Source organism: Astyanax mexicanus, chromosome 8 (assembly GCF_023375975.1).
Source record: "Astyanax mexicanus isolate ESR-SI-001 chromosome 8, AstMex3_surface, whole genome shotgun sequence".
In the NCBI taxonomy this organism is placed as follows: Eukaryota; Metazoa; Chordata; class Actinopteri; order Characiformes; family Acestrorhamphidae; genus Astyanax; species Astyanax mexicanus.
Genome location: NC_064415.1, coordinates 1,810,575 through 1,823,583, shown reverse-complemented (window position 1 = coordinate 1,823,583; position 13,009 = coordinate 1,810,575). Strand labels below are relative to the sequence as shown.

At 37.2% G+C, this 13,009-nt stretch overlaps 1 protein-coding gene and 1 long non-coding RNA gene across 12 annotated transcripts in view; one reads left to right on the top strand and one right to left on the bottom strand.

Moving 5' to 3' along the window:
* LOC111190634 (E3 ubiquitin-protein ligase TRIM39-like) overlaps positions 1-13,009 on the top strand; it is a 419,370-nt gene that overhangs the window by 3,934 nt on the left and 402,427 nt on the right. For 3 of the 7 annotated variants that reach the window (XR_007440324.1, XM_049482615.1, XM_049482611.1), the window contains exon 6: positions 11,944-11,970. Coding sequence is in view for 6 of the 7 variants with exons in the window: in XM_049482615.1 (XP_049338572.1) it covers positions 11,944-11,970 (27 nt within the window). In the remaining variant the exon portion in view is untranslated. Of the gene's footprint in view, positions 1-9,251; positions 9,830-9,942; positions 10,039-10,151; positions 10,386-10,480; positions 10,629-11,943; positions 11,971-12,076; positions 12,952-13,009 lie in introns of those variants that run through there. The other 4 variants (XM_049482616.1, XM_049482612.1, XM_049482613.1 and 1 more) reach the window with 4 other exon arrangements.
* LOC125803919 (uncharacterized) overlaps positions 1-13,009 on the bottom strand; it is a 112,288-nt gene that overhangs the window by 1,566 nt on the left and 97,713 nt on the right. For 3 of the 5 annotated variants that reach the window (XR_007440352.1, XR_007440350.1, XR_007440351.1), the window contains exon 3: positions 9,715-9,800. This is a non-coding gene — a long non-coding RNA (uncharacterized LOC125803919). Of the gene's footprint in view, positions 1-3,779; positions 3,817-5,606; positions 5,768-9,714; positions 9,801-13,009 lie in introns of those variants that run through there. The other 2 variants (XR_007440354.1, XR_007440353.1) reach the window with 2 other exon arrangements.

Below are 13,009 nucleotides of genomic sequence, written 5' to 3'. Positions count from 1 at the left end.
ATGTCCTCTTACTGTTTCCCATAAGCTGCTTTATGACTATTAAAATAAATTTGGCGTGACTTGATAGCTGTGGTATCCCAGGTGGTTGGCCTATTGTAACCCATGTGGTTGCTGCGTTGTTTCTGGATGGTTTCTATGGTAGCCCAGCTAGTTGCTGTGTTGTTGCTACGTGGTTACTACGATAACTCATAATGTTGCTAAGTGGTTGCTTGGTGGCTGCTAGCCAGTGTAGTGCTAGCTGTAGTGTTCCAGGTGGTTGCTCTTCTGTCTCAGGTGGTTGGTCAGGTATCTAGTGTTGAGAGTTGGGTGTTGCACGTTATTTGTATTATGTTTATCTTTAAAGGGTTAATCAGTCCATTCTTATGGGACAAAATATGCAAAAATATCAGTAACCATGTGAAAATCATCTGATCAAAAACCAAAAAAATGTACACAGGAATGAATCACAATTACAACAAAACAGTCTGGAGTTCAATTGTTAGTATTTTAAAATATTAAATTAAATACAGAAACAATGGTGTAATTTTATACATCAGATAATAATGATAAACTCTAGTTTTGTGCTGGAATTTCCATCAAATATTATCTACTGTACTTCATATTAATCAGACATCATTAAACAGTTAATTAAACATAATTTAATTTCTGACAGTCGTTTCTATTGTTTATTATTCTTTTCTGAGCAGAACTGAAGAGAATTAAACAATATGCAGGTATGTTGTCTCTTCCTGATCACATGACTAAAAACAGTGTGTGTATGTTGTGTAGTTGGTGCTGTATGAGGTTAAAATGGGTTTAAATTGTGTGTGTTTCTCTCAGTGGATGTGACTCTGGATCCTGATACAGCTCAACCTTATCTCATCCTGTCTGATGATGGGAAAGAAGTCACATGTGGAGACAGTGGACAGAACGTTCCTGATTCTCCACAGAGGTTTAATCTGGTTCCCTGTGTTCTGGGAAAGGAGGGATTCTCCTCAGGGAGGTTTTACTATGAGGTTCAGGTTAGAGGGAAGAGTAACTGGGATTTAGGAGTGATCAGAGAGTCCAGTAACAGGAAGGGGAAGATTACAGTCAGTCCTGAGGATGGACTCTGGTCTGTAGTTCTGAGGAATGAAACTGAATATACAGCTCGTGATTCTCCTTCTGTCCTCCTTTCCTTAAATCAGGTTCTCCAGAAGGTGGGGGTGTTTGTGGATTATGAGGAGGGTCTGGTCTCCTTCTATGATGTTGAGACCAGCTCTCATATCTACTCTTTCACTGGTCAGTCTTTCACTGAGAAAATCTATCCATTCTTCAGTCCCTCTCTCAATTATGGAGGTAAAAACTCAGCTCCACTGATCATCACTCCTGTTCAACATCATAAATGAGCTTCTTTTTACCCCAAAAATAATATTTTCTCTGATATTTTACACAGTAAAATTAGTTAATCTTTCTATTTATATATAAAATATAAATGGGTGGGTTAAACGATGCATGATTTTACAGTAATCAAGTAAAAATATTAATTAGGGTGTTTTTTCCTCCATAAATCTTCTGTTAGTGATGTAAAATAGATTTATGTTTTATTTAGATTTGTATTGTGAGGTAAACAGAATGCAGAATGTCCTGTGGTGTGGCGTAATATGAATGAATTATGAAATATAAACAGTTATACAGAATAAATCAGTTATATCTGAACTGTTTATAATGGCTTTAATCATGTTTACTTTACCAGTATAAGGTTTTAAAATGGATCAGACTCCTACAATAATTATCACAGGACATTTTTAAGGCTTTGTGATGAAAATGATCAGGTTTTTAAACAGGCAGTTTGGTGGTCATCTCTAGGGGTTCTTTAGTGCAGCAGGAAACAGAAGGTCCTTCAGATGATTGGCTGTGATTTGAATGTTTGAATCTCTAATTAATTTTACAGATTTCCTACTTTCTGTGAAACAGTTAACGTTTCCGTTTGTCAGTCCTGCGGTGTGACGGCTCTACTTTGAGAAAATGTAAACATAAATCTTAATAAATTAGTATAAATAAAGTTTAAAACATATATTTAATCATTTATCAAAATGTGCACTGTTAATTACATCAACTTTCTTATTTCAAATGTACAGAATTGATTTTTTTTATTTTACTGTAATGTAATGTCACACCGCAGGACAGTTTATGTACAAGGTTGTGAGAAAAGCTTATAAAATGGTAGAAAAAGAGAAATAATGTCTGGAGAAAACGAGCAGATTTTTCATAAAATGAGTTAAAATATGAAAATATAAAAGTAGTTTATTTTATAAATATCTGTTTCAGCTCCATTCATCAAATACCCAAATCCAGTGAATGAAGAATGTAAAAATGTAATAAATGAAGATTAAATCAGGATCTTTGATCCAGTTTCTCTGTGTTAAAGAGGCTCATCTCTAAATCCTCTTTTTAGCATCATTTATGAAAAGTGATATTTAGTCTGTACTGTAATCTGTACACAGTTAATCAGACAGCAGGTAAAGCTACCTGTACCTGTTTCACTGTGTTCTGTCTTGTGCTGCAGAGCCAGTTTCATCCTATTTACTGTCCTGAATAAACTCTAATAAAGATCTGCTTTCATGAAGCTCTTTTTCTATCAGTTCCAGTCTGCACCGCGTCCTGTTTACTACTAACCAAACAACCCACCTTCTGCTCTTATCTAAAGGATGGGGAACAGCAGTTTAGAAGAGTCTAGAATCTGCAGAAAAGCTCATCTACAAGTTTGTTTCTGTAGAATTATTGTAGATTTCTTCACGTATTTACACTCAGAACATCAACAATACGGATCATTTGAACAGGGGAGCACAAACGTTGGGAAGTCGGTTCCAAAAGCTTAATATTAACCTGCTTTATCCTGTTCCACAACCATCTCTGACGTGTGATTGGGTCACGGTCCTGTTGGAGCTCTTAATTCACTCCAAGTTTAAACTGTACAGCTGATGGTTTGAGGTTCTGCTGAAGAAGAATTCTGAGCAAGTCCTCCTTCTCCATTATTCCATCCACTGTGTGTAATGTACCAGGAGCACTGGAAGCAGAACAGCCCCAGAGCATGATGCTCCCACCACCATGCTTAACAGCTGCTGCTACAGTGTTCTTTGGGTTTAATGGGTTTATCTGGTTTTACTCTTCCGAATGTCTTTATCTAATCAGAACATAAAACGTTCCAGAGGGGGAACGCTGTGGGAGATGGTCTGGTTTTCTGTTCCATTTTCTGATTTATTATCTTCATTAAAAGCCGTGTCAGTGTTCCACACTAACAGACAGAGTTATCTCTTCAGATAAAGTCTGATCTCCTTCATTATCAGATTTAGATCAGCTCAGAGACCAGAGAATAAAGACTAGATACATCAGATACAGATATTTACCTTTAATTATTATTATTTAGTAGTTTAATTTCTCACTCCCTCTATTATGATATATTATCATTTTATTATATTACATTTTATTATTGGTATTTTTTATTTTTTTGTAAGTTAATTTACTTTAGTTCTTAATAATAAATTATTGTTTTTTTGCTTTCTAAGAATTTAAATTCCTGGTCTTCTTTTAATGACATTCTTATACTCTTGAATCTTAAACTCAATGTTTTTCTGAGTAAAATAAATACAGCTAATAATGAAGGTAGATTGGTTGATTGATTAAAATAAAGTGTATTATTTGTAGTATTATTATTGAAAGCATAATTAATAATAATTCTTAAATTATCTTATATAAAATGCCCACAAAACCAGGGGGTGCCTTTACTCCCCAACAGGCCTGAAATACAAATACAGTACCTGCTGTTTACTCACACCTGGAAGAGAGGAAACACACCTGGAGATAAAAGAGAGAGAAAGAAAAAAGATGAGCAAAAAGAGACAAATATATATATATATTTATTTTAAGATTTTATCTTTATGATTGTATCTTGAATCCTATATAGAAATCTGACATATTATCAAAAATAGACACATATCATAAAACACTGTGCTTCTCAATATATACATACACTACCAATAAAACAGTATGAGAATCACTGAATAAACACATTGCTGCATTAAAAAATAAAGAAATAAAATCAATTTAAACAATATATGCAGCTTAGTCTCAGTTACATGTAACACTCTCTCCTCAGTAATATTAGCTAGCTCTGCACTAACCTTAGTTTTCTCCTCAGTAATATTAGCTAGCTCTTCACTAACCTTAGTTTTCTCCTCAGTAATATTAGCTAGTTCTGCACTAACCTTAGTTTTCTCCTCAGTAATATTAGCTAGCTCTGCACTAACCTTAGTTTTCTCCTCAGTAATATTAGCTAGCTCTGCACTAACCTTAGTTTTCTCCTCAGTAATATTAACTAGCTCTCAACTAACCTTAGTTCTCTCCTCAGTAATATTAGCTAGCTCTGCACTAACCTTAGTTTTCTCCTCAGTAATATTAGCTAGCTCTGCACTAACCTTAGTTCTCTCCTCAGTAATATTAGCTAGCTCTGCACTAACCTTAGTTTTCTCCTCAGTAATATTAGCTAGCTCTGCACTAACCTTAGTTTTCTCCTCAGTAATATTAGCTAGCTCTGCACTAACCTTAGTTTTCTCCTCAGTAATATTAGCTAGCTCTCCGCTAACCTTAGTTTTCTCCTCAGTAATATTAGCTAGCTCTGCACTACCCTTAGTTTTCTCCTCAGTAATATTAGCTAGCTCTCCACTAACCTTAGTTTTCTCCTCAGTAATATTAGCTAGCTCTGCGCTAACCTTAGTTTTCTCCTCAGTAATATTAGCTAGCTCTGCACTAACCTTAGTTTTCTCCTCAGTAATATTAGCTAGCTCTGCACTAACCTTAGTTTTCTCCTCAGTAATATTAGCTAGCTCTCCGCTAACCTTAGTTTTCTCCTCAGTAATATTAGCTAGCTCTGCACTACCCTTAGTTTTCTCCTCAGTAATATTAGCTAGCTCTGCACTACCCTTAGTTTTCTCCTCAGTAATATTAGCTAGCTCTCCACTAACCTTAGTTTTCTCCTCAGTAATATTAGCTAGCTCTCCACTAACCTTAGTTTTCTCCTCAGTAATATTAGCTAGCTCTGCACTACCCTTAGTTTTCTCCTCAGTAATATTAGCTAGCTCTCCACTAACCTTAGTTCTCTCCTCAGTAATATTAGCTAGCTCTCCACTAACCTTAGTTCTCTCCTCAGTAATATTAGCTAGCTCTGCGCTAACCTTAGTTTTCTCCTCAGTAATATTAGCTAACTCTGCACTAAAGTTAGTTTTCTCCTCAGTAATATTAGCTAGCTCTGCACTAACCTTAGTTTTCTCCTCAGTAATATTAGCTAGCTCTGCACTAACCTTAGTTTTCTCCTCAGTAATATTAGCTAGCTTGCCGCTAACCATAATTTTCTCCTCTAATATGTAAATTAGTGTTTTGGCGCTAAAACGGCCGTAACTCAGCGCTGATAATCCAACCGGGGCAGAAATAATAAATTATTAGACAAAATATGCTTTAATACTCGCTAGAAATACACAGAATTATGAGTAGAACTGATATAAAACCTCATTTTGCCGTTAACGTTTCTCAAAAATACGTATATTTGCTTAAAACAGCACTTTTTTAAGGAGTTTTTCAGCTCTGCTTACCTGCTGCACTGCATTCAAGCTTCTCTGGAGCTACGGGAGCCGCGGAGGGATAATTAAATAAAAAAAAACACGCAGTTGTCTTGTTAATGTAGGTGTTCTGTCGAGCTTTGCTACCTATAGATATGTGCTTATTTACGAGACTGCGCATGCGCCGACCAACGTTTTCGCATATGTTTTCATGTTTATCATGATAATTCTTTATTTTTTTATCGGGAGCATCAAACAACCTGCTTCCATGTTTAAAAAAAACGCTGTAATTAGCAGTTAAAATAATAATAAACTATACAAACTATATAAAAACGGTTTGTAATCAGGTATATTAATTAATATTAATAATATATATTTTTTATATTTAACTATTTAAACGTCACCTGATACAGTGATTTAGCCTATACACATATCCTACCTAAGCTTCTGCTGAGAGTATTTTCTAATAGGATTTCTAATATGGTGCTTTTTTTCTAAAGAAATAAGTTTGACAGAGAACAGGAAATTGTAGTCCAAAGTAAAAACAAAGACAAATAATTAACTTTTTACTGTTACAGCACATCAACCAACCTCCAACAGGAGTATAAAACAAAACAAGAGTTCCTTTTGCTCACTAAAGGTTATAGTAATTGATAATAATTATTTTAAATAATAATTTTGAAGAATTTATATTATTTTATGTAGTTCTTTTGGATTTGTTGTAGTCTTTTTAACTTTTTAACTAGTTCATATGTGGATGTTCTGATATTAGACATTTTAGTATATTCTTCAAGAAATATAACGATTACCTGCTGAATTTACTGAAGATGATGCACATATGGAGACATCTTAAAAGAGTAATAAGAGACTTGTCCAGTAAATAAAAACAAGGAGTTTAAAAGCTTGTGAAAGTAAGATTATACATATTTATATGAAGTAAATACTTTATTAAAAGGAAGTTAAAGGTGTGTTAAAGATGATGCACCATGTTGGAATAATTAAGTGTAGTCAGGTAATGTGTATCACTGTAGTTTAAGGAGTTTATTGTTTGTATTGGTTGAGATGTGAAGATCAGTAGGAGGAATCTGTAAATTCAGTGGTTAAATTCTTCCACCTGGTGGACAAAACCTGCAACTGCACCTGAGGCGGTGGGCGTGTCCTCGTGATGTCACTGAGGAGAAACGAAAGTTAAACTTCATCTCCAGAATCCGGTTCTCTTCAGCTGAACTTGGTCTCCGGTGTTTTTTGGAGGATCTGTATCTCCTGCAGGTGAGCAGTTAAAACCTCGTATCTCTCTTTTCTGATCATCCTGTCTGATCCTGATCTGGGTTCAGTGATTCTGATCGTGTGTTTTTAGTCTGATGAAGCTGAAGCTTCTCCCTCCACCAGTTCAGCTTCTGAACTCAATCCAATCACATAACTGTGATAAATTACTGCATAACACAGCTCACTAATAGTGATTATCACCAGCAGCTTCACCATTTAGCTTCAACTCCACTACTTACTTTATAAACAGCTGATTTACTGCTATTTTATACTTTATTCAGACACTTCACACTTAGCTACAGTTAGCATGATATAAAGATACTCAAAGCTGTAAAATGGACTAATCAATAATCTAAAATATAATGATGCGTGAATATTTATTATAAACAAATACAACAAACGAGTTTCAAAGTGACTTTAAATGAAGGGAGGAAATTCCAGAGTTCCATATATTTATGATAAAATTGTAGGATATAAGTAAAATGCACACCATATATATATATGGTTGTTCACTAAAGACCTTTCCGTTTAAAACTAAAACATGGATATGAGACAAGAGCTCAGAATCTCAGCTTTTATTTACTGGTATTGTCTTCAAAATATGTCAAGTTAATCTGGATTTATCACTGTTTGTATTACACCACACCATTTTATACATGAGCAAAAGTAAAGGAACAAACAAAGTTGAAATGAATTACACTCAGTATTTGGTGGAAAAACCTTTGCTTTTAAGAACTGCCTCAAGCCTGCGACCCATGGACATCACCAATCTGTTGCACTCTTCCTTTGTGATGCTACTCCAGGCTTTTATGGCAGCTTCTTTCAATTGTTGTTTATTTCGGGGGGATTCTCCCTTCAGTCTCCTCTTGAGGAGGTAAAATGCATGTTCAATCGTGTTAAGATCAGGTGATTGACTTGGCCAGTCTAAAGTTTTCCACTTTTTCCCCCTGATGAACTCCTTTGTCTTCTTTGCTGTATGTTTTGGGTTGTTAACCTGCTGCAAAATGAAACTGCTGCCAATTAGTTTGGTAGCATTCCTCCTTACATTGGCAGACAAAACTTGTCTGTACACCTCTGAATTCATTTTGCTGCTACCATCATCAGTTACATTATCAATATATATGATTGAGCCTGTTCTAGAAGCGGCCATGCATGCCCAAGCCATGACATTACCTCCACCATGCTTTACAGATGAGCTTGTGTGCCTTGGATCTTGGGCCGTTCCCTTCTTCCTCCACACTTTGGCCTTTCCATCACTTTGGTAGAGGTTAATTTTGGTTTCATCAGTCCATAGAACTGTGTTCCAGAATGTCTGTGGCTCATTTCTGTACTTTCTGGCAAACTCCAATCTGGCCTTCCGATTCTGATGAGGGGTTTGCACCGTGCTGTATGTCCTCCATACGTCTGCTCTCGGAGTCTTCTCCGAACAGTGGAATGGGATACCTTCACCCCTGCTCTATGGAGGTCGTTGGTGATCTGGCTTACTGTAGTTTTTGGGTTCTTCTTTACAGCTAGGACAATTCTTCAGAGGGTGTTGTTTTTTTTGGTCGACCTGTTCGCGCCTGTTGCTCAGTACACCAGTGTTTTCTTTCTTTTTCAAGACATTCCAAATGGTTGTGGTTGCTATGCCCAATGTTTTTCCAATGGCTCGGATTGATTTCTTTTCTATGTTTCAAAATGGCTTGCTTTTCTCTCATAGACAACTCTCTGGTCTTCATTGTGGTTTATCTTCTTTTACAAATATTTTACAATCTGTATAGGTTTAACCAAAGCCAAGAAGGAGAGTAGTCAAGCATACCTTTTTAGTGCTTTAACAAACAACCTTAATTGCAACACCTGGTTAATGAGAAACACCTTTTAGTCACATGTTCCAATAGTTTTGCTCATTTGAAAAATGGGTGGGTTTCAAGAAAGGGTGGTATTTCCTTATTGGTATATCACATCTGATGAAAGTTGAGATTCTGAACTGTTATGTCATACTAACCTTTTTGTCTTAAATCGAAATGACTTTGGTGCACAACAAAAATAAGGGATTCTGCCTTGTTGTTCCAAAACTTTAGGAGGGGACTGTATATGGCGGCACAGAGACAATAAGTAAATGAAAAAAAAAAAAAACAGAAAAGACAAATTTACTTAAAACTAAACTTAAAAAGTAATTTCAGCATAGAAAAAAACATGTTTAGAGTTATTTCTAGCAAATATATCACTGGTAACAGCTTACATATGGTAAGCATCAACATAAATAAAGTGAGGTTTGGAAATGGATTTTACAAAATGTACATTTCCAAACTCTCAGTCTGTAGTAAAGCAGCGGTGGAACAGATGGTGTTACTGCTGCTACTCTACTGCAGCAGCATAATTATTATTATGAAAAATGTTGGATCTTCATGATGTCTGTGTTTCCTCTATCAGTCATGGCTTCCTCCAGCAGTCTCCTGTCTGAAGATGAGTTTCAGTGCTCTATCTGTCTGGGTGTGTTCACTGATCCGGTCTCTACTCCATGTGGACACAACTTCTGCATGGTCTGTCTCAGAGAGTTCTGGAACAGCAGCTCACACTGCCAGTGTCCCTTCTGTAAGGAGGAGTTCTCCAGAAGACCTGAGCTTCGTGTGAACACCTTCATCTCTGGACTGACTGCTCAGTTCAAGAAGTCGCTTCAGGTGGAATCCAGCAGATCTTCAGAGAAACCTACGAATGTGCTCTGTGACACCTGCTCTGAAAATAAAAACAATGCTCTGAAGTCCTGTCTGACCTGCATGACCTCCTACTGCAAAACACACCTGGAGCCTCATCTCAGAGTTCCTTTATTGAAGAAGCACAAGCTGATGGACCCTGTGGAGAACCTGCAGGACTACATCTGCCAGAATCATGAGAGACCCCTGGAGCTGTTCTGTAGAGACGACCAGACCTGTGTGTGTCGGTTCTGCACTGAGACAGACCACAAGACTCACAGCACTGTTCCTGTAGAGCAGGAGAGTGGAGAGAAGAAGGTCAGATATTTAAAGAAAGAATCATTCACTTAAATTAACCCTCATTTATTTTCTATGCTACAGATTCCTCAGATTAATGAGCGTCTTTCTTATAATGTGTCTAATGTCCATAGACTCAGCTGGGGAAGACACAGGCAGATGTTCAGCAGATGATCCAGGACCGAATGAAGAAGATTGAGGAGATCAATCACTCTGTAGATCTCAATAAGGTGAGTCTGAGTTTTATTTGACTGTTTCTAATATCACATCAGTAACATTCCAGCCTTCAGTCACTTCCACTCTGTTGTGATTGTGATGAATGTGATTGGTCTGGATTGGTCAGAAAAACACAGAGAAGGAGAAAGCAGACAGTGTGGAGGTCTTCAGGGCTCTGGTGCGCTGCATTGAGAGGAGCCAGGCGGAGCTGCTGGAGGTGATGGAGGAGAAGCAGAAAGCAGCAGAGAGGCAGGCTGAAGAGCTGATTAAAGAGCTGGAGCAGGAAATCACTGAGCTAAAGAGGAGAGACACTGAGCTGGAGCAGATCTCCCACACTGAGGACCACCTCCACCTCCTACAGGTCAGAGTCCCTCTGTTCCTCAATAGTAATGCAGTCCAGCACAGGACAGCACTGCCCATGCTGAGGGGTTTCTCCTCTCTCCTGCTGTACTGTAGGTTTACCCCTCCCTCTGCAGACCCCCACCCACCAAGACCTGGACTGACGTCAGGATTAACACTCATCTGAGGGTGGAAACTCTGAGGAGAGCTCTGTCTCAGCTTCAGGAAGCCCTCAGTGAGGAGATGAGGAAGGTTCTTAAGACCCGTAAGTATATACTGATCAGTCAGAGCTTAGATTTTTTCTCCTATTTACCTTATTAAATTCAGCAAGTCCAAAACACCAGAGGAACGACCAATAGATACGACCTGCAGCTACATCTTTACAAGAGAAACAGGGGCAGTGGATGAGGTGGGAGAGGGGGATGAGAAGCAGAGAATCACCTGGCAGGAGTTTCAGGTGTTGGATGTGAGTCATATGAAGTTTGATGATGATGACGATGATGTTCCTCCAAAACTGCAAAACGTTGTGGAAACTTTGCAAAAACATAATAAAAATATATTAAAAATGAGAAAAGTGTAATTCCTGATGAAAATGTAGAATCGTTAACAGATCAGAAAGCTGTTTCTCTATTCTATCTGGTTTCCATGATGTTGCTAGGTGGTTGCTATGGCATTTTATGTAGTTGATCATTAGTTGTTATTGTATCCCGGGTGGTTCCTATGGTGTTGATAAGTGGTTGCAATGAACTTCCTAGGTAGTCACTACTCAGTTGCTGGGGTTTACCAGGTAATTGCCACAATGTTGCTAAGTGGTTTCTGTGGTATTCCAGGTAGTTGATATGGTCTTGCTATTTGATTTTTTAAAAATATTTTATATAGTTTGTATTGTTGATCTCATGTCCTCTTACTGTTTCCTATTAGCTGCTTTGACTATTAAAATTAATTTGGCGTGACTTGATAGCTGTGGTATCCCAGCTGGTTGGCCTATTGTAACCCATGTGGTTGCTGCGTTGTTTCTGGATGGTTTCTATGGTAGCCCAGCTGATTGCTGTGTTGTTGCTACGTGGTTACTACAATAACTCATAATGTTGCTTAGCAGTTGCTTGGTGGCTGCTAGCCAGTGTAGTGCGAGCTGTAGTGTTCCAGGTGGTTGCTCTTCTGTCTCAGGTGGTTGGTCAGGTATCTAGTGTTGAGAGTTGGGTGTTGCATGTTATTTGTATTATATTTATGTTTAAAGGGTTAATCAGTCCATTCTTATGAGACAAAATATGCAAAAATATCAGTAACCATGTGAAAATCATCTGATCAAAAAAAAAAATGTACACAGGAATGAATCACAATTACAACAAAACAGTCTGGAATTAGATTGTTAGCAGTATTTTAAAATGTTAAATTAAATACAGAAACAATGGTGTAATTTTATACATCAGATAATTATAATAAACTCTAGTTTTGTGCTGGAATTTCCATCAAATATTATCTACTGTACTTCATATTAATCAGACATCATTAAACAGTTAATTAAACATAATTTAAATTCTGACAGTTGTTTCTATTGTTTATTATTCTTTTCTGAACAGAACTGAAGAGAATTCAACAATATGCAGGTATGTTGTCTCGTCCTGATCACATGACTAAATACAGAGTGTGTATGTTGTGTAGTTGGTGCTGTATGATGTTAAAATGGGTTTAAATTGTGTGTGTTTCTCTCAGTGGATGTGACTCTGGATCCTGATACAGCTCATCCTAATCTCATCCTGTCTGATGATGGGAAAGAAGTCACATGTGGAGACAGTGGACAGAACCTTCCTGATTCTCCACAGAGGTTTAATCTGGTTCCCTTTGTTCTGGGAAAGGAGGGATTCTCCTCAGGGAGGTTTTACTATGAGGTTCAGGTCAGAGGGAAGAGTAAGTGGGATTTAGGAGTGATCAGAGAGTCCAGTAACAGGAAGGGGAAGATTACAGTCAGTCCTGAGAATGGATTCTGGTCTATATGGCTGAGGAATGAAACTGAATATAAAGCTGGTGATTCTCCTCCTGTCCTCCTCTCCTTAAATCAGGTTCTCCAGAAGGTGGGGGTGTTTGTGGATTATGAGGAGGGTCTGGTCTCCTTCTATGATGTTGAGACCAGCTCTCATATCTATTCTTTCACTGGTCAGTCTTTCACTGAGAAAATATATCCATACTTCAGTCCCTGTCTCAATGATGGAGGTAAAAACTCAGCTCCACTGATCATCACTCCTGTTCATCATCATAAATGAGCTTCTTTTACCCCAAAAATAATATTTTCTCTGATATTTTACACAGTAAAATTAGTTAATCTTTCTATTTCTATATAAAATATAAATGGGTGGGTTAAACGATGCATGATTTTACAGTAATCAAGTAAAAATATTAATTAGAGTGTATTTTCCTCCATAAATCTTCTGTTAGTGATGTAAAATAGATTTATGTTTTATTTAGATTTGTATTGTGAGGTAAACAGAATGAAGAATGTCCTGTGGTGTGACGTAATATGAATGAATTATGAAATATAAACCCTTATACAGAATAAATCAGTAATATCTGAACTGTTTATAATGGCTTTAATCATGTTTACTTTACCAGTAAAATGTTTTAAAATGGATCAGACTCCTACAATAATTA